The sequence below is a fragment of the Vanacampus margaritifer genome, chromosome 5, assembly GCF_051991255.1.
Source record: "Vanacampus margaritifer isolate UIUO_Vmar chromosome 5, RoL_Vmar_1.0, whole genome shotgun sequence".
NCBI classification, from domain to species: domain Eukaryota; kingdom Metazoa; phylum Chordata; class Actinopteri; order Syngnathiformes; family Syngnathidae; genus Vanacampus; species Vanacampus margaritifer.
The window spans coordinates 17,202,942-17,230,887 of NC_135436.1; the positions used below are offsets into that span (position 1 = coordinate 17,202,942).

General features: G+C 38.6%; 3 protein-coding genes across 4 annotated transcripts in view; 1 reads left to right on the top strand and 2 right to left on the bottom strand.

Moving 5' to 3' along the window:
• Window positions 1-45: 45 nt before the first annotated feature.
• Window positions 46-4,795, bottom strand: LOC144052716 (lysosomal amino acid transporter 1 homolog). Its single transcript, XM_077567018.1, has 8 exons — window positions 4,383-4,795; window positions 4,073-4,299; window positions 3,615-3,744; window positions 3,143-3,230; window positions 2,546-2,655; window positions 1,495-1,596; window positions 830-1,015; window positions 46-624 (listed from the first exon to the last, which is right to left on the bottom strand). The coding sequence occupies exons 2-8, from the start codon at window positions 4,273-4,275 to the stop codon at window positions 508-510; spliced, it is 936 nt and encodes a 311-aa protein (XP_077423144.1). The 5' UTR covers window positions 4,276-4,299; window positions 4,383-4,795; the 3' UTR covers window positions 46-507.
• A 1,061-nt stretch (window positions 4,796-5,856) lies between these two features.
• veph1 (ventricular zone expressed PH domain-containing 1) overlaps window positions 5,857-27,946 on the top strand; it is a 59,252-nt gene continuing 37,162 nt past the window's right edge. The window contains exons 1-5 of one of the 2 annotated variants that reach the window (XM_077566106.1): window positions 5,857-6,000; window positions 13,554-13,769; window positions 13,989-14,133; window positions 14,984-15,202; window positions 17,870-18,044. In XM_077566106.1, the coding sequence (XP_077422232.1) occupies window positions 13,996-14,133; window positions 14,984-15,202; window positions 17,870-18,044 (532 nt within the window). In that variant the 5' untranslated portion in view covers window positions 5,857-6,000; window positions 13,554-13,769; window positions 13,989-13,995. Of the gene's footprint in view, window positions 6,001-13,553; window positions 14,134-14,983; window positions 15,203-17,869; window positions 18,045-27,946 lie in introns of both variants that reach the window. The other variant, XM_077566107.1, reaches the window with a different exon arrangement.
• ptx3a (pentraxin 3, long a) lies at window positions 20,890-27,748 on the bottom strand. The gene is made up of 4 exons (XM_077566092.1): window positions 27,446-27,748; window positions 24,762-24,921; window positions 24,158-24,582; window positions 20,890-22,572 (listed from the first exon to the last, which is right to left on the bottom strand). The coding sequence occupies exons 1-4, from the start codon at window positions 27,582-27,584 to the stop codon at window positions 21,905-21,907; spliced, it is 1,392 nt and encodes a 463-aa protein (XP_077422218.1). The 5' UTR covers window positions 27,585-27,748; the 3' UTR covers window positions 20,890-21,904.

Genomic DNA, 27,946 nt, shown 5'->3' on the forward strand with positions numbered 1-27,946 from the left:
TGGTAAATCCACAAGAAGAAGCTAAAGCAGATATTTTATTAAATGACTTTATTGCTTATTCAGCCAACATCAGTCAGATGCTGTGGGCAGTGTAAGTAAAATAACTACATATTTTTGTTCACGCAAATAATTTCATTGCTCAGTGTTACCGTTGCTTTTACTGCGCACATGAAAATAAACATCTTAAATACTTGTAGGCTATTATAAGCCAAAATGTAATTTAATAAAAACTCAGCATTACAGTATAGCATTTACAAACATATTACAAATGACAAAGTGTGCATTATTATTTGAAAAGCATTCAGGCATCCATTTTCTGAAATGTTCATCGTCCTACTAAATTTATTACCCTATCAAGTCAAAGTTAAATTAAGCATTGGAAATTGAGCATTTCCTTCTTTTATCACAGTTTGCTGGTTTTCCAGTCAACAGCATGAAGTCACAAAGATGTGGATGGATACAGAATAAAATCTACAAAGAAAATGGTGGTGGGGAAGCTCAGGTGTGCTACAAGACTGATAGCTCCTCTTCCTCACAAAGGAGAGGTTCCGCTTCCAGTGCAGCAAATGTTGCATATCTTTTGGCAGAGTCATTCTTCCTGTACAAAACAAACTGGATTGTTACCTGCAGGTCACAAAGGTCAAGGTTCTTTCAGTCATTCATTAAGATGCATTCAATGTTCAATTCATCAACAGGCAGCACATTCACTCCTCTCAAGAGTTAATTATTCTGACGTCATGCGGCACCATTCTGACAGATGGAAGATTACCTTAACAAGACTAGAATGTCAACAGATGACATGCACTTCAATTTGTGATTAGAAGGATACAAAGAAGTCTAGAACTAAGACTCCCAGACTGCCGACGAGCCAGGCCAGATGCTTAATGATGAAGTTCTGTTTCGAGTCCTTCAGTGTGGGTAGGACCACTATGACGCTCAGCCCATACGTCCCATTGCCCATCATGGCCAGCGCAAACAGCAGGTAGGAGGTGCCCTCGGTCGACTGCCGTTGGAACTAGAACAGAAAAAAAAAACATTTACAAACCCAGGAAAAAAAAATGTTCTATGCTAAAATGTTGATAGGAAACATGATGCTAAATTCCTGAAGATTGTACTCAATTCAGTGTTGTAGCAACAATTTTAACCCAAAGTATTGAAAATGATTAATGAAAACTATAACAAGAACGAGCACTGTGTTTGTATTTACTCATTGAATGGTATGGAGGCGCGCATGCCTCGAGGTTTCTCCGAAAGTGAACGATGATGACTCGAATTATTAACAGACACGGACGGTTGAGCCAGGATGATTCTTCAGAACAACATCACTATTGTCTTCCAAAGCCTGGTTCTCATTTTGACACAAAAAATCTTCCTCATTGGTCCCATGTATGAATAGGCAGTCCTTGAAATTATGTCTGGGGAGAGTAAGCCAGCCCCAAGGTTTTTCATGGGAAACTCTGCACAGATTGCTGATGCCAAGAAAGTGTCACTTACATTTTTATAGAGCTGTGGGAAGCGGGATGAGAGGTAGAAGATGGTGGCCAGGTATCCACATATATAGCCAGAAACTTCCAATGACTTAGATGAAGTTGGTCCCTGATAAGAATGAGAAAAAATTCATTTCATAAACCCCTCTTAACTTCTATCTCATGCATTTCACCTATTTTAGCTGACAAAAACAGCACAAAGTTGTTGTCCAATGAAAACTCTGCAAGTTCACTATGACTATTTTGATGGTGTTTAACTTGACAATAGAGATGCAGCAATGAATCATCAACTTAACCAACCAATCAATCGTTTAGAGACCTTATTCGGCTTAAAATTGACCAAATGGAATTTCAGCCTCTCAACAGTAATGTTCTCAGATTTCTGTAGTCCTAAATAAAAGTAGACTATCCCCACCCCCCTCCCAATCAAAATAAAGCATTTACTAACATCCGCTTTTACTTTGGAAAATGATCGTTCTCGCCTATTTCCAGACATGTCCAACAAGAAACTGAATCATCATCAATTTGTTAGCGAATTTTCTGCACTGTCAATTTGAAATAATGTCCTGTTTTGGAATAAACTGATAGAAAATAATGTTGTTTTAATCCAGTTCATCAATTAAAATTAGAAAAAAAAATCATCAAATTAATAAAAATGGATTATTAGAACAATCATTATTTGCAGCCCTACATAGTAAGATCTGTATTCTACTCATTGTATCGTCAAATCTCTGAAACTAAATGACTAACAAAAACATTTTCGATCATGTATACAAGTAGAACACCTGAACTTGTTTTCTAGATATGTCAATTAAACATGCACTTTTGCTACAGATCCACCCATTCATGCTCATTTACTTTAAGGACTAGCAAATAATAATAATAATATTAATAATAATAATGGCCATCAATTAGTTTTAATTAAGACCTAACCATAGATTATAAATGTCATATTTTTAGTTGATGATCAATATGAACTAGTAGCTCTCCAGTAAAAGACACATGAAAGAGTCTTATTAGACAGTAATGACGAGTACCATTTCTGAACATGGACCTACGAGAGATTCTTTGGTGTTTATATCATCTATGATGAGTTTGGGTAAAACCAGGAGGAGAATTGTTGCACTGAGACACCACAGGAAGCACAGCCATTTCAACACAGGGCTCTCTAAACACAGGCACAATAAAATGCAATGCAAAGATGAGACACATGAAAGTTAAATGGGAAACAAACCATTTACATTACAATTCCGTGAGACTTAATTAGTGAAGTCATGTACTGTCACATTTGAATAAAATATAATCTTAATGCCATCAGGAGTAAATATGTAAATATTTAAGGAAATTGAGCGATTATTTTTATTTTTTTTCCAAATTGACAAATCAATTTAGTGTTGAAAATGGCTTGCTCTTTTTGACGATGCAATATTAGTGGTTGAACAAACCGTCTCCTGATAAGAGATAATTTCAGCAGTACAAGGATTCCGCCAGACACCAGTGTTATGCAAAGCACATTGTGTTACCATGTGAATGAAATGCACTATATCAATAAAGCTGCCTTGCGTTACATTGTCCTACATCTACAGTATATTTATTGTGGTCTTCCAATTGATTGCTTAGCAGCTCCATTTCAAACAAAATATCAACACACTTACTTCTGCTTGAGTTGTTCTTTATTTTGTAATAAATAAATTGTGAGATGAGAATTAGATCTGTAAAGATGTAGAAAACCACCGTGACCACCTGTGAAGACCACATAAGAAAGAAGAAACCATAGTCAGTCAAGTATGGAGATAGGAAAGGAACAGCTCATGTTTCCATTCGAAATCTTTACCGTACCACTTCAAACGTCGTTCAAACAAAAGTACAAATATGGTTACCATAATCTGTATTGGTGCAGACACTCCACGGCAGTACTTTTAAAATGCTCCAATACTGGGACACCGATATAACTTTACCAGCCTGCCATATAAATTTAACTCCACCCGGGCAGTGACAGAGGAGGTGACATGCTGTGGCCTCCCCCAAATCGCATGAGTTTAGTTGCCATGGCTTTCATCTGCACTTAATGTGCCAACCATGGTGAATATGTGTGGATGAAGGCTTAAAGCAGGTGTGTGTGTTAACCTGAATTGGCAGCTGGCTGGTGAGGTAGCAGCCCGCAAAGCTGGCGACATCGCCACTGAAGAGGAAGAAGAGGAAGCCAAAAGACAACGCTTCATCCACTTTACCATTCTGATAGGATTCATGGACCTGACTAGTAGAGAGACAGGCTGAGATGGAAACCAAAATAAGGCAGACAACTTGAGCATTATAGATACAGACGATATCGTGTAACAAATTGTGGAGATGAAAATGTTTTTCAGTTTCACCATTCCTTTTTTACACCCAATTATGACCGTCATACATTTCAAATAAACCTGTTCACCTGTAGAAGGTCCTAAACGCAAATGTTAGAACATTTTAGGTGGTACACTGGTAGCCTACTTGATGTAAAATGTTTGATAGATAGATAGATAGATAGATAGATAGATAGATAGATAGATAGATAGATAGATAGATAGATAGTCTACAAATGTACTCACGGCAAAGTGGATAGCAGAAAGCAAAACATAGACACGAGCCCGATCACCACGCTGCTGTACTCCCACACATTATCCACACACTCCTCCAGCAGGTAAAAGATCCACGGCGTCCCGTTTACGCACACAAGTCTGTCTAGCGTCGGTGCGCTCCAGTTAGCGTCCACAGGCTCCACATTCTTCCCGGGGAAACGTGCAGTGGCCATGATATGCACTCAACCTGCACAGTCCTTTTGGCCACAAAAACAGAATGTAATGTTATATGCGAATTGCAAAAAAACGCCAAAGTTTATAGATGCAAGCTGTACTTCACCCTGATTTGTGCAGGTCTGCAACTCGTCTCCACCACTGATGTCACTTTACGTGTCGAGTCCTGAGGACACTGGTGAAGTACTGTCGCTAAAAATTACGCTTTTCAGGTCACCCATGGTGGCTAATTGTTTCAGCTAATTCCATTTTGAGCTCTGGTTGCCATAGGTTTATTGTTTACTTCTCCCTAGCTAAGATGGAAAGAATCCCGCGCACCTGACCAAATAGACACGATGGAGACTACAAATTGTTTACAGTCAATTTTTAACTTCCCCCACATACTCGCACGAATTTATAAGTAATACTCGCCAATGATGAACAAACAGTGAAAATGGTGGTCTTGTCTCCCAAAACGAGCATTTCTGATGGCGCCCCTCACTGGTGGTCAACATCATCTGTCAATGTATTTAACAAGGCAGTAAAACATCCGTTTAAATTTTCAGAATAAAGTAAGTGACAAACACATGTATTATTATTATTATTATTGTTATTATTATTATTATTGTTGTTGTTGTTATTATGTACATTTTTGTCCTAATCGCCAAAATATACTAGCTTTATTTAAAGAAGATTGCTTATTATATGAAAAACTGTGTTCAGATCAGCTTTATTTTACCAATTAAACACAGTACAGTATACAGTATCTTGTTGTTTTACTCGTCTGCCATCTAACTGAAAGGAAAGGTTAGATTTTCAGCCCCAGGTTTCCCTTATCTTAATTTGAAATGAGAAATCGTCAACTCTCGGAAGCGCTACACTCGTAGCAGTGTCACCGGTATGAACGATATTTGGGGAAATGCTGCCATTCATTGGTCAGAAGCAGAAATGTTTCCCTAACAAATACAGCATGTATGGAATACTTACTGCATTTTGTAAGTGTTGACAATTTGCTGCAGTTAGGGTATCTTAAAACTCATTTGTTTATTATTATTATTATTATTATTATTATTATTATTATTATTATTATTATTATTATTATTATTATTATTTTATTTTTATTTTTTTCTTTATTTTTTGCGTAATGCAAAAGGAATTGCATTGCATATTTCAGACCATACGTCAGGGATAGGCAACAGCGACCCCTGACCACATTCGGAGTGGTCCCTGGACTATACCGCCCTCCAGTATTCTATTACCACAGTTGTTCATTTTTACTTCCCCTCTTACAAAAGATACAAAAATAAATTGTGTTGTACCGATTATACAGTGGGCCTATGTGGTGCAAAAAGTGTTGAAACAGTTTGTTTTGGTCTTTTTTATTATTATCATAAAACCCTGCCATTGAAAAAGTGCATAATATGTCTCCTCATATAGACTGAAATGACCAATTGGCTTTATGGCATTTATGTCTGTGACTTTCAGACGTCCTTGATAGCATCGTCCAAACCTGTAACCCCCAATCAGTCCACCTGTTGCGGGCTGTACTCTTTTCCACCCACACGATGGCGCCCTTTCGAATAGTAGCCTGCTGAGACAGAATGGGCTTCTCTGTGGGGGAACTTGGAGCTTGTACGAGGCTGGTCAGGATAAAAATGTGTTTTTATGTGTTGCTTTGTATCTCGCCTGGGAGCCTCTGAGCTCCCTGAAAACTGCTAATTCATCCACGGGCTGTGTGACCACAGGTAAGTGGCACGACGCTGTGGGGGTAAGGAACGGGGGAATCAGGTTGTCATGTTGCTCAGCTTGCTGTCATTCGAGACGCGGTGGTACCGGAGCAAAATACGTGAACGTCGCTTAACATTCCTTGATTTCAGGAAAGTTGGCTGCACGCACGGACAGCGATGCAGGGTGCAAATGTAAGCATTCATATAGTCAAGGTGCAATGCGAGTAACTTGTTAATCAGTGCCGATATCAAAACAACAGTATTCAGTTGTACTACACCTGCTTTGCCTCCATCCAGTCGTCGCCCTCTTGGCGCCTAAATCCAATGGAATGTGTTTTGAGTTTACAGGCGAGTTCAGTCGCATTACTCACATTTTTCCCTTTTTTTGTGTTAATGCTGAGGTCCTATTGTGTGGAGGCAGAAAGGAATTGAGGGGGACACTTTTCAAGGTCAAATACTTGTGAGATGGTGGAATTGATTGTAGGTGTAAGACACCTACCTTGACCTTTCAACTTTCCTTGTTTTGCTACCCTTTGATTTCATCTAGTGAATAACCATTCCAATGCCATGCCTGCACTGTAAATCCCCCTTGAGCCTCTGCATGCAGCTTGAAGCAAATTCCTTCATTCACTTGTTCATATGATTTGTTAGAAACACCAGCAGAATCTAATAAGATGCAATGCAAGAGTTGTGTCAAGAAATGGCGATAGAACTATAGTGCCAATTGTAGAGTTCTCTTTATTATCAGGTTGGAACCCAATTCTGATGTAATGCCTACATCTGATTTTGTTTAAATTGTATATTTACATCTGTTATGGCTGGGTTTACATTCATGGAACAAATTGCATGAAGTAACTCCACAAGCGTCAACAGTAGGCAGTGACGGCACAGATGTAAACAATAATGCGCAAATAATACAAATATTAAACATTACATACTATTTTGTTGACCTGGGCTGACTTTTCCCCCTATTAATTTAGATAAGGGTTCCCTCAGCATTATTTAATCATTAACACACAAAATTTACTATATATACACATTATATTTAAAGGTTCATGCTTTATCTGTAGTTTAGATTTAAATCAGGTTTTTCTAATGTGTTTAATTGAGTTGTTTGGATAGATGTGGGTGCGTCTAAGTCAACATTATATATTTCGATGATGTCAAGTTTGCATTGAGAAGGCTATATGGAATCTGTCCTTTTATTGTGCACTTTCATTGGCATACACTTCTGATACACATAGTATATCTTAGTACTGATTTGTTGGCACGTGTAAAAATAAGATAACCACTGATATTGGTAAATTGTAAACAATGTCCATTTGTAAAAAGAGCCTTTAATGATGAATGGTTATAGTTCAATGCACTGAATTATACGTCGTGCAGCAAATGCACCTCTGTCAATTTACAACATTGTAAAAAAAAAAAAAAAATGGAATGTGTATTACAACCTATATACTGAACAAGTAAAAGAGAAGAAGACATGGTAAATATTCACAGTTATACAGCTTTATACGAATCCGCCCTAAAATTACTTTTTGAAGAAATTGGTTAAGTACTTTTTGCATAATTTTACTAACACACAAATAAAGAAAATATATAACCAAAATACTTATCTAAATAACAGCTACATTAATACCTCAAATTTTCCAACCAGAATTAAGCATGATTTGATAATTTTTTGCAATGTAGCCCTTGGATTGGATCTCATTGGAATTAATTGTGGTCATTGTGTGTAAACATTTGAACCGCTTAACTGATCTGACTTTACTGCAATTTTGCATATTTTTACACCTAATTTTAATTTTGACCCGTTACCAGACACTTGCCATGTAAACATAGGCGAGCTCTTCTGATGGTCTTAAGTAATTTTTGCTATAATTTTGACCATGAAATTACGCAATACTCATATACCAAGTGTGAGCTGTAAAGCATCACAGAGTTTGTGTATTCCGGAAAAAGTATGCACATGTATTATTCAAACGTTGCTTATCTTAGAAACACATAAAAAATATATTGTGAGTACTTGAAAAGAGCTTTAATTTTGTCTGCTCACAGTTTGATGAAATGTGAACATGCTAATGTTGCGCTCCACAGTGCGAGACTGTGAGTTTTGGCTGTGAAAGTAAGCAGGGAGTTCATGAATAATGAATCCTTCAGAAAATGCACGTGAATGTGAGACGCTGTTCCACCAGAGCTTTCCCTTTCTACTGTGGAAATCCTCTCAGTGAAGAGTGTGTGTGTGTGTGTGTGTGGGGGGGGGGGGGGGTCCTTTCCCAACCTTTCATTCTGACACAACCATTTGAAATTAATTTGGGTAATTGAATTGAGCCCAGTGGTCCATTAAAGGCAAGATATCAAACAGAATCTGATGACAATGGAGCTGGAGGCTATATAGTGTACAGTATATAGTGTGCAGAGCAAGTCAGGTGACTTAAATCCATTAGAGATGATTAGGCTCTCTGTTATAACAGGCAGGTAAGCACTTAAAAATAGAACTGCAGCTAATGACTAACTTGACTTTTTTTGATTAATAATGTTTGTTAAATGTAAAGGAAATGATGGAACATGTTCTCCATGCATTCTCAAGGACAAAGGAGACATTGTCTGGTACAGCATTCTCTACACTGTGTCCCAGATTATTATGCATATTATATTTAAGTGAAAGAAACATTTAGTTATCCAGAGGAAGTATTTGATATTTGTCCTTTCTCTTCTGCACACAGATATCAGCCTCAGACCGTTTGGAGAATTATTTTCACAGGTTGTTAGCCCAACAAAAGGACAATCAGCCCAGAATGTTCTTCCACATTATTAAACCGGTCACAGTTTTCTAGCATAATGGAGAAAAGGAATGCTCTTTTTGCTGCATAAAAGGTCCAAAAAGAATCAAATTCCGGACAATGGAAGAAAAATTAAGGGAAGTTATTGCCTTTTAAAAAAAGGAAATATGTTTGTTTGTAACTAAGATGTAATTGAAAGGGATACATGACTCATTGAGCCAGCAGTAAAAAGTTCATATTTTGTCCAGAATAAATTTGATAACTTCATTATTTTTCATGTCCAATTAATACCTTTAAAAATTAAATTTTCCACTTGCTGTCTAGTACTGAAGATGACATAACCTGTGCTGAGGAAGTAGGCCATGACCAATCATGGCTCAGTTTGTTGACCATTAAAAAAAAATAAAAAAATAATTATCCATCCATCCATCCATTTACTTAACCGCTTGTCTTTACAAGGGTCGCGGGGGGCGCTATCCCAGCTGGCTTCGGGCAGTAGGCGGGGTACACCCTGAACTGGTTGCCAGCCAATCGCTGTATTTATTTATTAGAGGTTTTTTTAACTACCTTTTTTTTTTTACTGTTAACTGTTAGGCACACTGTATTTTGAATTCAAAAATACTTTTGTCATTGCAGTAGTTTTGTCAAATTAAATATCACATTAAGTATTAAAAAAACAAAACAAACAAAAACAGCTAATGCCTAGGGTAATAATTTGTCATTTATTGTTAGCCTAGTAGCCAGTATTATTGTTATTTTTGTAAAAGTGACATAAAATGTTCACATTTGAAAGATTGGATTTTGTGCAGTTTAATTTGAAACTTTTGCCACAGTGACAATAAAGTCAAAGTCGGATGCATGTCGAGCTCATAATCCCATAAGGGGACTAATTGTTAGGCTCTTAGAATATGCCTTTATTTTGTCTTATGGAGAGAAAGATTCACCTAATTACTTCCCTTATGCTCAGTCTAAGTTTATTGAAGCTATTTTCTGCAGCTCTTGTAGGCGTATAATTCACAATTGTTCGCAGCAGCAAATTGAGAGCATAAATAATGGAAAATTTTCCATTTTGTCTCAAGTCATACACAGATACGCTGTTATGAGGACAGTTTAAGTCAGGCATTTTGTGACAATCTATTCTTGTAATCCATTGCATCAGTCACAGTTCAGTTTGAGAAAGTTTTAGCGACAGCCCCGGGGGACATATTATTTGCCATAAGTAACATGAAAAATGTGTTCAGGATAGGACAAATTATGTATGTGCTTACATGTAGACTTTGGGATGAAAAAGTGGCAGTGCAGTGTTGAAGTGGTTTGAGTAGTGGGTGCATTTGTGTCTTCTCGTTATATGCATGTTTACATTTACTGTATGCATGCTAGTGTGTTTGTCCGCCTCGATGTGTCACTATCCAGACAATTTCTGCAATTGATAAGTTAACTTTGGGAAGATGATCTTGATCCAGAATCCTCATACTTTTTGGCTTTGGTGGGGGGTTGTGTGACCTGCTGAGTTCCATTTTAGTCCAAATATGCAAGCTGCTTGGCTCGGATAGACATCTGATTCTGAAGGTCCAGTTTACTTTAATTTGTGTTTAACGTTTGAATTTCTCAACAAGAATTTGTAGGATTGATGTATTATTTTTTTAACATAAAATTACAGTATTTGACAGTATACATACAGTATAGTAACCCAATGTTTCCCCCTTAAACTCAGTTAAATATGATTTTAGCAAGCTGACTTGTCGTCTATGACTGCTTACGTCATATTGTCAGTAGTATTAGTAATACATGCTTTTGTGGAAAATTGCATGAGCAGCAAAGGAAGTGGATCCTTAACAGATTCACTTTTGTATTAACCAGGGTGGTTGCATATTTCTCAGGTTGGCCTCCAACTTTCCAATAATCAGCAACAAGTGCTATAATGTTTGACTCGAGCATGTACATTTGGCCGAGCCCCAGTGTGAAACAACAATTTGCCATATTCATCCATCCATCCATTCTCTTTATCCCTCATCCACACGAAGATCAAGCTGATGTACAGTTAAAAAAAAAAGATGTTTTTTAGACATTTAGTAGAAAAACAAAAATTCACTGTAATGGCGTGACATAAAAAATTATTATTTTTTAAATGTCAAGCCATTACAGTGAACTTTTGTTTTTCTACTGTAAATGTGATATAAATGGAGGTGGTTGTCCAACATCATGATTACATGTACACCCAACATCATCCTTTAAGTATTATAGCAGCAAGGGGAGACTGTATTGTTCCCTTTAGGAAAAGTGCTTTTGGTCAAACTGCTTTCTCTGTCCGAGCTGCCACTGACTGGAATCTCACTCCTGTTCACGTCAGAAATCTAGACACATACATTACATTGAAGCTCGAACTTAAAAAATGGTTAACTGATCATCAGAAATGTCAACACCAATGCTTCCTGTATTTGTTTATCCCTGGTTGGTTTTAATGTACATTTTAGTAAATGTATTGCTTTTGTTATGAAAATGTAATTTTAACATTTTAATAGTATTTTCGTGAATGTGTTGGGATTGTTGTGCATTCTATTTTTTATTTTACTAGGGTGACATTTATGATCTGTCTCGGGACTGCAGATGAAAAATAGCCTTTTGGCTAATTCTGGCATATTTACTGAAATGTTTATGAATATGTACTGTCCCTGATACAAATAAATCAATCAATTGTGTATGTGTGAGAGATGCCTCACAGGCAATGCAGGTGCACATTACCCAGCTGGATAGAGCTGAATGAACAGTGAGACGTGCAGACAAGGGGTGGCGGAGGAGGGAGGGGTCTGTCTTATAGGTGGTACAAAAGAGCCAGTGTTCTCCTTCTCGCAGTGTGCTGAGTGAAGACAGTAGGAAAGCCAGTGGGCCACATGAACAGAAAGAGTGCAGAGACCCTCAAGTCGAATTGTCCTCACACACCCACTCACTCTCACAGGGCCCCCCAGCAAGCACCACACTCACCCCTCACCTAGTGCCTCAGTTTAACATTCATTTATTTGACTGCGGGATTTATTTTATCGTAGCTACGATGCTAACACATAACTGACTGCAATTTACAACACATAGACAGAGACACACACACACTAACATAACAACTTATGACGGTCAAGTTATTTGTGATTTCCTAAGGCACCCAAAAGTGATTGTCGGGAGTTTGTGTGTGTTTAAAGGTTGCATTCCTGCGCTCGCTCAGCTGGAGCTGGGTGATTAGTAATACCAAGCAGATTGTTTAAATAGTTTTTAAAACTGACATTCTTCCACATGTTACACATTTGTTTATTAAGTGGCAGGTGAATTCGCACTTACCCCACACTTGATTAGGAACACTTGCACAATCTAGTGAGAGCCTCTGTAATTTATATACTATAATACTTTCTTATATGATGCAATGTACGCCACAGCAAACTACAGCTTCAATAATAATATTAATTTTGAATGCCTAAAATAAAAATATAGCTGGCGTGATCCCAATGAAGACAAGTGAGAAATAAAATGGATGGATGGGGAAAATACTGTATATCGTCAGTATCCTGTGAAAAACCCTTACACCCATTTTATTTATTTATTTTTTGTTGCGTTTTTGGGATGTCTGCATTCAATTTAATCCAATAAATGTCAAATTGTTCAAATTTTTTTTTTTAAGGAAATTTTTCACAGAACAGCACAGCGGCGATCTACAAATACTTTTCTATACATAATAAAATACACATATTGATCATTTTACTAATTTCCTTGCACTTACAAATTGATTATAAGCAAAGGTTGTGCAAGTTATCTATATTTATTCTTGCTTTAATTACTTTTTAGCTTGGATTTAGCTTAGATTTTGGGGGTTATGTTACATAATGTTTGCTATTTCACAGAACTAAACACATCAAACATGCAGACTATTTTGCAGTGCCTATAAACCATGTACAGTATCTTTGAGTGATAGCTAAATCTCTTTTGGTATCACTGGCCTAACGGACCAGCAAAGATTCCTGATGTGGTTACCCAGGAAACATGGGCGGGTTTCCATAGCCAACTCCAGCAGCTAGCTATCCAAGTGCTCTTCTTTGTGCTTTTCTTTGGTCTCTTTGGTCTTGCGCCAGTATGACGAGATGAAGAGTATGAGATGGTGTTTGCCTGTGGAGGGAACCAAGTGCAGATTGCTGGCTGTGACACAGATACATATGCTTATAGCTGAGTTGAGCTCCAAGCAAACTCATTCATGATCACAACAAACAGATACACTGGGTGGCTTCTTTTAAGAAAGACTCAAAGGGTGCGACTGAGTGTGTGAGCACAATTCCTTATCTACTTCTACATCACAAGACTCTGTACAATGTAGTCTGTTTATTACCCCCACTAAGTAAATAATGTTTAAATTGGCACCTCATTTTTTGCTAGGAAACTAACTAGCTGGAGAAATGTAGTTACATCATATGTTTTATTGTTAACTTGCACTTGATGAATGAATAAGCGATGAAAAACTGGAGAAAGTGACGGCCAATGAGTCTTTTCCACCGTATTTGGTCTTCAGAACAAAAAGCACAATTTTCCTAAAACAAACTGTACTCTATAGTAAACATTTACTTTTATGCATGACATTTGATTTAGTTGGTATTTAAAAGATAGCATTCTTCTGCTTATAATTGAAGTGAGTGACCCAGTTTGTCTTATTATAGTATGCTGTATTTTTATGCAAATGAATGCCTACAAGAAAACATACAAAGTTAACGTCCCAGCATTTGCAGCTAGTGATTGTTTCCTCCCTCTCTCCATCAGGACACTGTTGTGACACGACAACGTTCTCCGGAATATGCTTCGTCTCCATGGTAACAAGCCTCATGAAGACCCAGAAAAACATCGGGCCATGTTGATCCTTTTTCCAACATACCTGATCCTGGATGCCAGGGATGAAAATTTGAATAGGAACATCAAAGTATCACTAAGCTTCCACTACCCAGAATAATGGCAAAAACACAACTGTGATTTTTCAAGGTAGCTGTACTTTATAGTTTTTTGCTTTTGGGATCATACTGGAAATGTTTAAATGGTCCCCTTAAACCAAGAGTAAAAAAAAAAAAAAAGATTAATAATGGAATTTGATCAAATTTGAGTCATCTCTCAACTATTACAGTATGTTGGAGATATACACATTCAATATTAGGGAATTTAAAATTTTGTTGCCCAACGGGTCATAAAGGCGTTTTCTACTAGGACAAGGATGCACCAGCTCTTCAGTCAGGTGCTGGGCCAGAGGGATTTGTCCAGAGCGGGTGATCTGTTTTCTCTGGAGGATGCTGCGATCGAAGACTGCTTGTCACAGGCTCTGGACCAGATCAAGTCCATCTCTTGCTCACCGGTTAGTAGGCCTGTCAAATAGTACTTCTATCTATAATTGGACTCTTAACCGACTACTACAATTCACAAACTTTAATGGAGTCTAAACTTTAAAGTACCAGTGTGTAGTCCATAGCTCCATCTAGTGGTCAAAGAATAGTATTAGGAGCACGCACACCACGGTGGCTCAGAGAGAGCACACTACGCAAGCAATTCTTATTTTGCGTGGGCAAACGAGCATCTCGCGACGGCGACTTGGCAGCCGATGTGAAGCCCGGTGAGCGACGCCGAAAGACCGAGCAAGCCGGAATTAGCCGGAGTAGCTAACGAACGGCTAGCCGGAGTTAGTCGGAGCCATGGGCTGGGGTGGCTAGCGGGTTGAGCTAGTAAAAAAAAAAAAAAAAAGCTAGTAAAAGCCGCGGGTCCGACACCACCACACGGGCTAAATACATTTGCAAAGTTGTCCTTTGGGCATCCGTAGCAGAAAGATGACGGCAAAACATGGCAGCTCTAGTAAGATGAGACTACAGCCATGTAATGTTTTTTTGCATACTATTAAGATAAACAGTCGTTTGTTTTTTTTTTTTTTTAATGAATGAATTATTAGTTCACCACTAGATGGTACTTGCGATCACTGAATGTCCCTTTATTAAAACTGAATTTGGAACATGACCACAATTTTCGGGAAAGATACTAGGCTATGTCTCTGGCGTCTAAAAGCCATAGATGGCAAAAACAAATCGTTAAACAGTCATGTGACATGATGCCTACATGTTGATCAAAAAGCCCTCCACATAGTGACTTTTTTTAGTCTTTTCTTATTTTTGTCTTAAGGGTCACCTTAATTTAAAGACAGTATGTGTCTCATACAGGATTATTTGACCAACGACAATGACCAGGCAGTGGTAGAGATTTGTATCACACGCATCACCACTGCCATCAGGGAGACGAGCTCCATCGAGAGGCACAGCACGGCTCTGGTGGGTCTCTGGGAGTCGTGTCTGGAACATAACCTCACGCCTCAAGGTGACAACACCGAGGACACGCCGCACACCAAGATAGCCTCCGACATTACCAGCTGCATCCTGCAGGTACACGCACGCGCGCACACCCATGCACATACAAAAACAGACATCTACATATACAAACCTTGAATCACACACAAGTCAGCTGTACAGTCATGCACCTGCTCCCTCAACAAAATGTGTTGAGATAAATTCAGTGTGTTCTTGCTGACTGTAGGAAATGATATGCTTTGATCAGTAATGATCTGAAATTAATCATGCATCATACATTGCTCCTTAGGTATGCTACTTACCTGAAAAGCTGCAGCAGTGGCACAGTCTAATGTGCTACCCAAATTGAGATTTCCTTCAACTGCATTGCTTTAAATAATGCAAATAAATGCAAATTATTTATATATTAATTATAAAACTTCACTACTGATATATTTTAAACTATTTAGCACATTGGTGGGCTGGTGGACTTTTCGCCTTGGGGGGCCACTATAATAAAAAATAATATATATATATATATATATATATATATATATATATATATATATATATATATAATTGTTTTCTTTTTTTTTTGCAGTCATCCTTTTTTAGTCAAGAGCTATAAAATAATTGCTAATGCTCACCGAATTGGAGGGTCTCTTTAATCTTGAGCTCGTTATTTTTTATATCTCATAAGCCTGGCATTGTAACATGGCTATTTCACACACAGCATTTCTTTAATAACCAAAGAGTCCTGATGCAATTGTTCACTTGCCTGAGTGAAAAAGTGAATGATTGTTGTCTCTATCTGTGCCCTGTGATTGACGAGCGACCAGTCAAGGGTTTAATCTGCCCTTTGCCCAAAATCAGCTGGGATGGGTTCCAGCTCCATGTGACCTTGAACAGTAAAATGGTATAAACAATGGATGGGTGGTTGGAGAAATCACCCAAAGAGAATGAGAGGTTAAAAAAAAAACAACAACAACTAAAGAGCGCCACCTGGCATACCCAAGTCGAATTACCCAAGGACCTGTACATTTCCACACCAGAGCTCCACAACTACATGATGTAAGGTTAGTCAGATTCTCTTTTGTTCTTCCGTCCATACTCGCTGTGGGAATAGGAATGTGTTTGATACCCTTGTAATGAGGCAGTGTCTTAAGGACATACACACACACACACACGCTCACACAATTGACATCAACTCCCGGTTCTGCTGTCCAAAGTCCCAACAGTTATCACGGGGATCTCTTCAGCTTCAGCTGCTCTTTCATTTTCTTTACCCTCTGACCATCTGTCTCTTCTCTTTTGTGCTTCTGTTCTCACTTTGACTTTGCTGTGGTTTCATCCACAGATGCTCAAACTGCCCTCTTTAGAGAGGCAGACAACTAAACACCGAATATTCAGTCAGGCATTGATAGCACAGCAGGTCGTAACATGCATCGCATACACACATACACACTCACACACAGACAGTGTACAGTAATGGGTTTCACCCTCCATATATTGTCCTCTCACTAAAAAGGTGTGTGATTACTCCTATTCTGTGCCCCAGTGTACAAAGCAAGATTCATAAACGCATGCTTGGATGAGTTTGCTATGGAAGAAATATCAAGACTTCAAGCCCATCACACACCTTTGGAATAAACTAACACAGAGATATTAAATCTAGTCCGCTGTCTGCTCTGGATGTATGGACAAAATTTTTCCCAAATCTTGTGTATCTTCACTGTCTATTATTGCAGCAATAGAAAACACATTTCTATATCATGTTACCGAGTGTATTTATGCATCAGAGACAGATTGGCAGAAATCTCCCTTTGCTGTCTTCACCATCACAAACTCATGCACTAATAACCTTAGCTAGATCTATTTCACCAGTTGAGGGCGCTAGCACATCTCTGTCATCCTGCTGCTGGCTTTTGTTGAAGGTGGGTGAATTGGGGGAATGGGTGGGGGGGGGGGCGTCATTCAGCAGCTCTTCCCCTTCAGAACAGAAGGCCCTTTTGCTCTCTCATATGTGGACAAATGGAGTCAGTCCATAAATAATGCAGCAGCCTAATGTCACCCTCTGGTAGTGATAGTGGAAGTACTGCACGCAAGTTATTCTTCCAAAATATAAAAATACTGTCAAAATATTAATTCTCTATGTTCATGCCCTGGATTTATTTTTTATATATGATTTTTTTTATTTATTACCTAAAACAAGTAGCTTTTTTGAGTCTTTAACATCACATTTAACATTTTCTCATATAAAAAAAATTGCTAGCACATGCATCCAAATTTAGCTGTTCTTTGTCGTAATCTTTAATATCATAATCAGAATCACTATCACCTTTGCTGGCCAAGAATGTACAAATTGCCAAGGAATTTATCTCCAGTAGTTTGAGCCACATTGGTATTACAGCAACAAACAACTATAACAAAAATAACTTTTAGGACAGGGAGTCATTAAGTAATAATAAAAAATAAAGTGACCAATAGTGCAGTAATTATGATACAATGACAGTTGTGCATATGATGCAGCGAATCATCACACAATTTAAAGTGCATATCCACCTAAAAGTGTGTAAAAGAGTGTACTTTATGCTTTTGTTCCCTTTAATCCAGAAATATCTAATAGATCTGAATTAAAATTAGTCTCTTTTTATATTAAGATCTTACATCTTCATGTTTTCGCCGCATTCAAAACTTTTACTATATTCGACTGGTAATCATTCATTTGCTTGTTCCCTCATTCTCCTCTCTCTTTGTTTGCAGAATTACAGTTGTCCGTCAGTCATGGTGTTGGCTGTCCCGGTGGCGGTGCGCTTCCTGCATAGAGGGAACAGAGAACTGAGCAGGAACATGTCCAGTTATCTCTCGCTGGCTGCTATGGTCGAGGTCGATCTACTGGCTGAACATACGGAGGCCATAACGCTCAGCGTGCTTGCAGGTTGGACGGCACTCACATTATTATACTGATAGACATGCAAATGTCTTGTTGGCTGCAATGAAGTATTGACACTCACACATGATCAATATGGTTGGTACATATGTAGGTGTAGAAAATACAAATAGTTGCTGTCCTGTGAAAAACACTTATGCCCATTTTTGTCTTTTTTTTTTTTACATTTTGACATTTACGGGGTGAAACTGAATGCAGACATCCCCAAAATGTCAAATAAAAATGGACAAAATTATACTACAACAAAGCACAATAATTTTCACATAATTCTGACATTAATGAATGAGTAACAGTAGGAAAGAAACACACATTAAACAAATCTAATATCTCAATATAATGTTGTTTAATCGTTTACATTTTAAACTGTTCAGCTCATTATTATTTTTTTAAATACATTAAAAAAAAAGATTGGCCAATTGATTAGGTACACCAATGATTCTCTCCCCCGCGCCCACCCGGGGCGGCGGCCATCTTGGCCAATTGATTAGGTACGCCAAGGACTCTCTCCCCCTCGCCCACCCGGGTCGGCGGCCATCTTGGCCATTTGACTACTACTAAAATGACTACAAACGACAAGTCCTACTAATACTACTACTACTACAAGTATACTGTAAGTACAAGTACTACTACTACTACTACTACTACAAGTACTTGCTACTACTAAAAGTCCTACTACTACTACTATTGCTACAAGTACTACATGCGTCTTTCCACCTTGCAAGAGTCAGTAGTCCCATTCAAAATTTCTGCGGAAATTTTTCTAGTTTAATATGTCATGCAATCATTAGCCACAGTCATGTATCCATCCATAGACTAGCAAAAGTGACATGGCTGCAGGTTCCCCTAATTACAAGGTAGTGTACCGTTCAAATAATGTCACCTCATAATGCCACATATAACCCTTTGTTAGCGCATATTCAATCATATTTGGTATCTTAATTTGATTTAAAATTGCCAAATTTCACCTCACTGTACAGTTACTACCATGTGATTTTGCCCAGCCAGTCAGCAAAGGTAATGTTTATGAAATATGTGTATGTATAAGTCATACGTTGTCCGATTGTCTTGTCTTGGATATTATGTTTAATTGGAAATAGACTCAGGTATTGTATACCTTTTACTTTATGGCCCTGCCGCATGTACCGGTTGCCAAAGTCAGTCATGATCTGAAGAGAAATGACTAGAGAAGGAGCTACAGTATATTTGAATAGCTTTTGCATTTTAATGTGTACAATTTACATTTTATTTGTGCTGTATCAAGTGAATGCTTTGTCAGCTGTGATGTGGTCGTGCTGAAATCGTTGGCCCCGGGATAACACTCTTAATGCTTCTAACTGTAAGAAAGCTGGGTTAGAAAGAAATGAATGAGGGGAATCTGATGCCAAAAAGATCTTATCGATAAAATTGCACAAAACCCGCTGGTGCAGCTCACCGGGGGTGACAAACTGATGGTGGTCCTTTTTAAAGCCAGACCATGACACAACCACACAGTAGACAGATGAGGGCTTTAAAGTACTAATTCCGAATTATGTTTATCTTTTTCTGCTGTTGCGGCACATAAACTGAGTAGTAGTTCACTCCTGTGTTGCTTCTTAATCCCAACCATCAATGGAGCTGAACGTAAACACAGGGATGGAAACGTGCAAAACACATGCTTACACATACAGCTCATAGAAGCAAAAACAGATGACCTCTTCATATGTATGTGTCTCCCAGCAGTACTGTGTGAAGGAAGTATGCTGATGTAATGGGTGAGGTGAATGATGGAGTTTGTGATATCTTGGTTACATTCGTTTTTAAAATGCCATTTATCAAGCAGTACGACTTCGACTTCTTGACTGCTCAGCTAACAAACATGTCTATCCTACTTTGTCTAGAGGCTGAGACCAGGCGGTTCGAAAGCCCTTTGAGCATTCATTTTATTGGCTTTTATTGGTTTTTAAAGCTTTAAATGGTCTTCGTCCATCATATTTGCTTTTAACTTTCAAGCCATCCAGAATTATTAGCTCTTCAGATAAAGGTACATACTATGTTGTATGAGAGAATAAAAAAATGGATATTAAGGATATTGAATAAATGCCAAAACAGATCATTGCTGAAACGGCTTCGACATAAAATACAGTGTATTAAATAAATGCTCCAAGGGCCTTTAAAAAAAATAATAATTAAATAGCATTTTAGCCTGTGACAGCAGCACACAAACTTGTTATAGTTCACAAATCTGTATAATAGCCTAATTATTTTCATATTATCTAATTGTATACAGTAAAAAATACTACACTATATTTTATATTGTATTACTGCTCTGCAATCTACGATTGGCTGATGTAAAGTATAGAAAATAAATTAATCCATCAATTATTTGTTATACTATTTTAGTATTTTTTTTCCTATGCTTGCTGAGTTTTTAACCCCTTCAGACCCTATTTTTCTCTGCTGGGCATTTAAAAAAATATATTATTATTATTTTATTAATTTTTTACTGATTTTGACTCTTTTCCCACATAAGAACAACATGTTATCTCATATTTTTATTTGTTCTAGCGGACGCCAGAATAGTATTGCTGTAAACTTACCAAGCTTATATGCAACATTTTTAACATGAACATCATGCAAATCAACTTGCGATTGTAATTGGTTAGCTAGGAGCCAATCGGGAAGCAGAAGTGTTGACATCATCCAAATTATGTGTTTTATTGGTTTAGATATGTGTCATGTCCACTGCAATCATCTTTGGGTCAGAAGGATCAGGGTCAGAATATCTTTTGAAAATCCATCTTTTAGCCACAAAAGGAAATGTTTCTCTCAGAAACCAAACACTTGGGCAAACAAATACAATGTTATAGTTTTATTCATACCACATTCTGCGTTCAAAATACATTTATGTACAAAATACATTCATTTTCACCCGTTGACATGACCAGGGAAACCATATTCAATTAATATACAGTATTCTACAAGACAATAAAATATAAAAGTTCAACGTCAAATGACAAATAAAACAATGTAACTGCATTACAAAAAAAATATCAGATAATCATATATTACACTATGTGTAAAAAGTACTGAATGGGCTGACAATGCAGACATAGAATGACTAATATGAATGTAAACATGTTGATGAGTACAAAGCAATGCAAGGGACTGACTGAGCTTGGTGATGAGAAAAAGTGGGAAAAAAAATGGAACTATGCAAAATAGTTATTTCTAGAGTTGGCTATGCTTGGCAGGAAACATGCACAGCAGTTTTCTCACTCACAAGTATTGGATAGATCACATGTTGCAAGGCTCATTACATCACTCTTTACATGGTACTTCTTAATGACTCTATATGACTCTTAGTATAGAAAAGCAAATACCAAGTTTGACATGCCAAGAGGTGGATTTTTGCTGTCTATGACAAAACTAGACAGACAAAAATGCAGCAAAAGTTTCAATAAAAGTAAATAAATGACTCTACAATAAAATTGATTATTTATTTATTTGTTTATTATTATTATTTTTACCTCTAGTTACCCTCTCTTGTGTCAGTTCTTTTATTTATTGGCTCAGTTCTTGCTCACTTTCACAATGGACTCTTTCTTTCACCCTAATTAGGTCTTTGGTAAACATTGCTTGCAGCATGTTTCCTGCTACAACACGCGTTTTTCAAGATGAATGCTTGACAGTGTTTGTGTGTTGCAGCGAGCAGCCAGTGTGAGAAATGGCCTTTAATTGAAATGATTGTGGTATAAAAATAAACATTGAAATATTTGCACAAAGTGAAAGTCTCCTCAGTTTTAGCATAAGATCAATTACAAAGTTTGTGAGAGGCAAGGACAATGCTGATGAATGTTAGGGAGTCTATTTTAGTTGATGAATAGAGCGCCTCCATGTGGCACCATCTCCGTCACACCCCAAGCCACGATGTTCCCCCTCTGCTCGCATCCTTGGCCCTCTTTCAAAGCCATCTGCGAAATCTTCTCCTCCGGCAGCACTTTGTCCCACATGTTCACTCCTGTCATTGTTCCTGCGAATGCCAGCTTGGGATCAAACCCTGCCTCAAACCCTGGCACCCCGTTCCCACTGCTGCTTGGGGTCAGAGGGCAGCAACCATTCCTTTCCTGTCCCAGTTGGAGTGAGCCTCCGTCTGGCAGGATGTGTCCTTCTGCCACTCCCGGTGTGGAAGCAACCTTTTTCCCACCTGCCCACAAGGATGCCAGGCCCTGCTCAGAGGACCATGACCCACATAGGTGGAGCCATTCCGTTGGACCTTTTGGCTTGACTACACCCCGTGCCTCCACCAGGTGAGTCTCTCCTCCTATGGTGAACAGGGCTGAAGTGTGACTGAGCAGGAGTTGGATCTCATAGGGGTTGCGACGGTTACCGTAAGATAACAGAACCGTTTTGTTGGAGACTGCGACTGGCTTCACCCACAGGCAAACAGTGAAGGCGGACAGTGAAAGAGGGATTTCTGGTATCACTGAAGTGTAGATGCGACGGGAACGCATGGGGAAGAGGATTGCCATCTCATTACCTGCGTGGCAAGAGGGTGTAATAGAGATCATGAAGGAATTCATCTATCATCTGATGATACCCAGTGCAGTCATGTTCACATATAGTACTTTATGAAAAAATGGATGAATGCAGATGGAACAAAGACCAATTCCATAAAGCTGAAGAGGTCTCTGACACACCCTAGTAAGACTTTTCTTTACATGCATTAAAGTTACAAAAGTAAAAAAGGTAATGGTAGTTTTATTGTTTTTAACCCTATAAAGCCAAACGTATCATAATAAATACAAGACATTTTGAGCCCTCTATTTCATGAGTATAATATTTTTTCCCCCATTAAACCCGTGGGCAGTATTTTATTTTGAAATGGCTTGGTCAGAACCAACAAAAAGTCAAAAAATGGTCACAATAACGCCTAGGGGTTAAAACCCCGACGTATACGATCTGACACATACATTGCACGGATAATCCATTAGAGGGCAGTGTCATCCAGCTGATAGCTTTTCCAGCAGCCTTGCGAGATCGCCCCAATTGAGTAAAGAGAGACACCTGGACTTATTAATAGTGGGAAATGTTCTTTCTGATTTTTGGAAAGACTAATATGTTTGATAGGTCTGTTTATTATTATTATATTTTTGACAGTTATGAATGTACAAATTGAAAACATTATGACTGGATGTATCAAATATGACACAAATCAAAAGTCATATGTGGAAGTTGACCCCCCCAAAAAGGATGTCATAATGATGTAATTTACCAACTGAAGAGTTGACAATATCATTCTATCCTATCAATTGAAAATATTATTTTATAGCTAAAATCCAAATTTAGATGGTTGTTCTCTGCCATTCCTGTAACATTGGTGAAAGAGTACATTTTGGACATACTGGGTGTTCTCATGATGATTCCCATTTGATTCTGTTTGTCCCCAGGGTTTGTGGTGAGGGTTTATCATGATCGTCTTGTGAGCACGTCTCCCTCGTGTGTGTTATATCTCAACCCTTTCATTAATTCAAACTGAATCATAATGGTATCATGCTGAAAAGATTGAAAGAAAAGTTTGGACTGAAACCATTTTGAAGGTATTTTTGTTCATTGCCAGTTCAATATCGGTAGTTCTGTAATTTCCAATTGGTGGATGAAGGTTTGGTGCATTTGAGTGGTGTTTGTTCTTTGCCAGTTCAGTATGGTTGCTGTTTAATCTCCAATTGATGGATGCATGTTTTGGGGTGGAGATTGTAATTTCCGAGTGTGCACTGTGCATATAAACGTAATATGCTACGTAACTATGTTTAGGTACCAAAAATAAGTTGATGAACCTTGGAAAAGTTAACTATACTATATCATCGGACAATACTGTCAGCAAATATAAAAGAAGGGGCTTATATTGCCTGTAGACAAATAACTGAGAAAAAAGGAGGTGAGTTGGGTCGGGTGGGGGTGGGGGTCTCTGATAATTGGATTTGAAGAATGACCTGAATGTGTCAAGAAAGTTTATGTAAATTTGGATGTCAAGTAACAAAAAAATGAAGGCAACCCCAAAGAGAGACAAATTAGGACATATTCTGGTATTCAAAGGGGGAAAGATGAGACAACCGACAGTTTACCTGCAGGCAGGTGTCTGTGCCGTGATGAACTTAGTACCTCCTGGATCTCCATTCTTGTCTGCTGCAGCACAGCCAAAGCTGCCTCCCAAGCAACTTCCTGTGTTGTAACCTCCTGTTCTCTATGACTAGCTCTTCCACCCTGTGGAAGTTGCGATGTTGCTTTCGCACCTTCTGGGTTGTTGAAGCAGCTTGTTTCAAGCTTGCCAAGTCGGGTCGCTTGGCTTCGTGTGGCCGAGAGAAGCTGTTGTAGCATTGCCTCAAGGTTGTTTGAATTCCCAACAGAATTACCACCAGCAGTGGAAACGTAATCTCCAAATTTTAATCGTTCCAGGGATTCCCTTAGTTTTCCTTCCAACTGCAAGGCCATCCTCCTTCCGGCTGTCTCCACTGCAACCCCACATGAGCCACCATATTGGGCCACAAACCTAGCCAACGAAAACAACATCAAGGATCAGGAAGGAGTAACCTCAATCCATTATGACTAAATATAATGACGCCATAACTTTTGCATGACTCAAGTGATCATCTCTTTGGAAATTGTAAAACACCAGATGTTATTCAACAGGATTCGGATACTTTTTGTCAGCAGCACCATCCAACTGACCTGAGTATTTCCCCACGCAGAGACCCCATCTCCACTTTGACAATGTCATCGGCATACTGGAGAAGCATGTTCTCCCTCATCTGGCTATTCTCCAGCATTGAGAAGATTTTGTCCCATTTGGTGAGGTCCGGAGAACTACAGGGGGCAGCACTCGGTGTGGCTAGAGACAGACAACGGAATGAGAAAGCACAACCTAGTTAGTTAGTTAACAAATTCCTCCTGCAAATTTTCTAGTGAAATGTCTTTTGTCTTGAAGTACAAAAAGGTAGTGATGGGAAAATGAAGCCTCATGAAGCACTTGTGATATTTTTTGACTCCTCTAGATGGCACTATTGGTTTAAAAAGGCAGTGGAAATGTAATACATTTTCATTGCACTAGCCTTTATATTTGAACCAAGAGCACCATCTAGAGGAGTAAAAAAAATTGTAAAAGTGCTTCATGAAGCTTCATGAGGCTTCATTTTCCCATCTCTACAAAAAGGCATGTGGGGTAGAACAAAATGGGAGTGTGAGTAATTTTTCTACTGCTGTGTACCAAAGCACTTTGAAGTTGTGAATGACCTAAGTCCATTGTCTGACATCGAGGGTGGGTTAACCGTTGACAAGTTTTGTTTGGTTAAAAGGAATTCTGGTGATCATCCAAACCCTGGGGTGCACCAAACAAATGGACCCAGCCAGCTTTAAAAGGTGGTCTTGCAAACACACTCTGGTGTGGTTGGGGTCCGTTGAGCAGAACTATGAAAGCTACATGGACCAGTGTCAACATGACTACGTAAAGCATTTGGAAGCCAGACAACTGTAACAGTTACGGAGGTGCTTGCCCACCCATCAAGTGTAAAGCTACAGTACGCACCCACTGTAATGTTTTGGAAGCTGCACCTAATTAACATAATGATGTTTGACTGGGCAAGATATGACATTTTCAATTGATGGAAATATGATCATATTAAAGCCAAAAGCTAAGAAAAATGTAGCATTGGGGGCGCAGATTAATTTGCTAACTTTTAAGTGGTACAAACTTCAGAGGGAAAAGTGTTCTTTAGTTCTCCATCTTTGGGTTGTTTTGAAGAAATGACGTCAACATCTTACACCTGCGAACTGTTTTGAATAGCACTTATGGTCTCCTCCACCCAGCATTTTTTCCGTGCCTCCTTAGCAGCACCCACTCGAGAGACATCATTCATTACTACCTCCAGAACGACCTTAAAATAATCTGGTTCCTGTAGTTACAAGTCAAAGGCACGTTTTAGGCTAGTGAATTCTGACAGAGAGAAAAATGAAGGAAAAAAAAAAACCTTGAGGCATTCTGCTCTGGCTGCTTACAGTGACTTACAAAAGTAGGTCAGATAAATATTGATAGTAGGTTTCAGTGGGTCTGTGAATGAAATTACATAATTTTGATCTTCAACTCCTTACATGACTTAGAATCGTGGGGATGAGATAGTAAGCAGGCAAGGTGTGCTTAAACACTACATGCTTCCCAGAGTTAAAATTCCTTACTTCAATAATTTAACTTTTTTTCTTTTAGTGTGACTAGTTTTTCCTCATTATTACACATACTACTAGTGGTCTCATAGTACACTAAATGAGCTTCATTCAGCTTTATAAAAACTAGGTTGCTCCTGGAGCGACGTTTGCTGCTGTTTAACTGAGAACTCCCGCTAGGTTTAAATCAACAAACATGCAAAATTCAAGCTGGGCGCGCGTGCACGCACACAGTCACACGAACATTACATCTACATTCTAGCATTACATTCTAGCATCTGAGAGTAATGTTTTATTTATTTTATTTTTGTCCAAGACTCCAACCTTAAGTACCTGTAACTTTTACAAGTCAACTAATATCAGCTAATCAACTAGTCAGCAAATATGAATGCGCTAAAATATGAAGATAACAATTAACAGCTTTCTCACACCTGATAGAATGCAGTGGAACCCCCGAAGTTGAGCACATTATGTTGAACTTTCAAACCAGACTTTTGCTTTTTATTCTTTTTCCTCTCATTTTTTTGTGCTCAGTGGATGGATAAAAGTACGTTTTGTTTTTTAGGTACAATACAAATATAAAGAGAAGTCTCTGTATTATGTCTATTCACCCTTTGAAGACAGCTGGAAAAATCGTAATGCAGAGCAAACAAGGAGGTGTTTGACAAGCAACACCGCCCCCTATTGGCATTTTATGGTTATTGCTAGAATGGATTAAGTGTTGTACATTAGCCAATCAGTTGAAATGCACCATACGATCTTCAGCTTTATGATTGCGTTTTTGTTGCTATGTAGGATGTACAAGTCCAATTCCCCATGCAAGGCTTTTTTATATATATTTTTTATTTTTTTATTTTATTTTATTTTTTTACAATTTTCTTCCTTACCACTACTAGTACTGTGTTGGTGCCATTGATAAAGATCTGTTCAACCTCTGATGCTTTTTTTCTCTCTCTCCAAACACTTTTGGTGCAATTTTGGAGCTTTTACTGTAGTACAATCTAAACAGCAATATAATTCTAATGAATCACAAAACAAATTACATAGCCCTCTTATGCGCCCTTATATTACTGCTAGATGAACAAGTAACAGCCATTGCTGTAACATAACAGTTATTAGAATATGAAAAAACAGAATCAAATAAAAGCCCAACTGGGAAGCATTAAAATATGTAATTCATTGGGGAAAGTAACACTTACGTTCTGGTGTGTCCTCCTCTGTGATTTCGTTGTAGTAGGTGTCGGCATAGTTGACTTCGATATCATCGTCATAGGTCAGAGCCAGACACACACACATCGACCAGGCACCCACTGCCAGGGGGAGCCTCCAGTACAACATACTGCTCTGCTGTGTGTGTATGCGTAGGTGTGAGTGAGTGTGCACAGGTGGGAGACTAAAACAGATGTGTGCGGAAAATGCCTTGCCTCCTTGTGTTTCTCTTTGTTTTTGCGTGCATGTGAGGAAATGCTCTGTCAGTCACCGTGGTCCCCTCCGGTCTCGCACTCTCTACGGTCCACCACTCTCTTTTTCAAGCGCTCCCTCCCTGATACCTCATGCAACATTTGTTCCTCCCCCTCCGCATCCTCCCCCCTCCGCCTTTCTACCGCTCCCATTCTTTCTTGTTAAATGCTGAGCAATGCTTGGCAGGAAGCCGAGCAGTGTCGTCTAGTCCAGCCAGATTCAGAGTCAAAGAATGGGCC

What these genes read in the sequence shown, in the direction of transcription:
- ptx3a (XM_077566092.1), bottom strand. Translation starts at nt 27,584, where the DNA reads ATGTTGTACTGGAGGCTCCCCCTGGCAGTGGGTGCCTGGTCGATGTGT. An exon ending in CTGCGTGGGGAAATACTCAG is followed by an intron (nt 24,583 to 24,761) that starts GTCAGTTGGATG and finishes TTCGTTGGCTAG; the next exon opens with GTTTGTGGCCCAATATGGTG. An exon ending in GCACAGACACCTGCCTGCAG is followed by an intron (nt 22,573 to 24,157) that starts GTAAACTGTCGG and finishes CTTGCCACGCAG; the next exon opens with GTAATGAGATGGCAATCCTC.
- LOC144052716 (XM_077567018.1), bottom strand. Translation starts at nt 4,275, where the DNA reads ATGGCCACTGCACGTTTCCCCGGGAAGAATGTGGAGCCTGTGGACGCT. An exon ending in TCCCACAGCTCTATAAAAAT is followed by an intron (nt 1,016 to 1,494) that starts GTAAGTGACACT and finishes TTTCTGTTCTAG; the next exon opens with TTCCAACGGCAGTCGACCGA. An exon ending in TCTTAGTTCTAGACTTCTTT is followed by an intron (nt 625 to 829) that starts GTATCCTTCTAA and finishes TGTGACCTGCAG; the next exon opens with GTAACAATCCAGTTTGTTTT.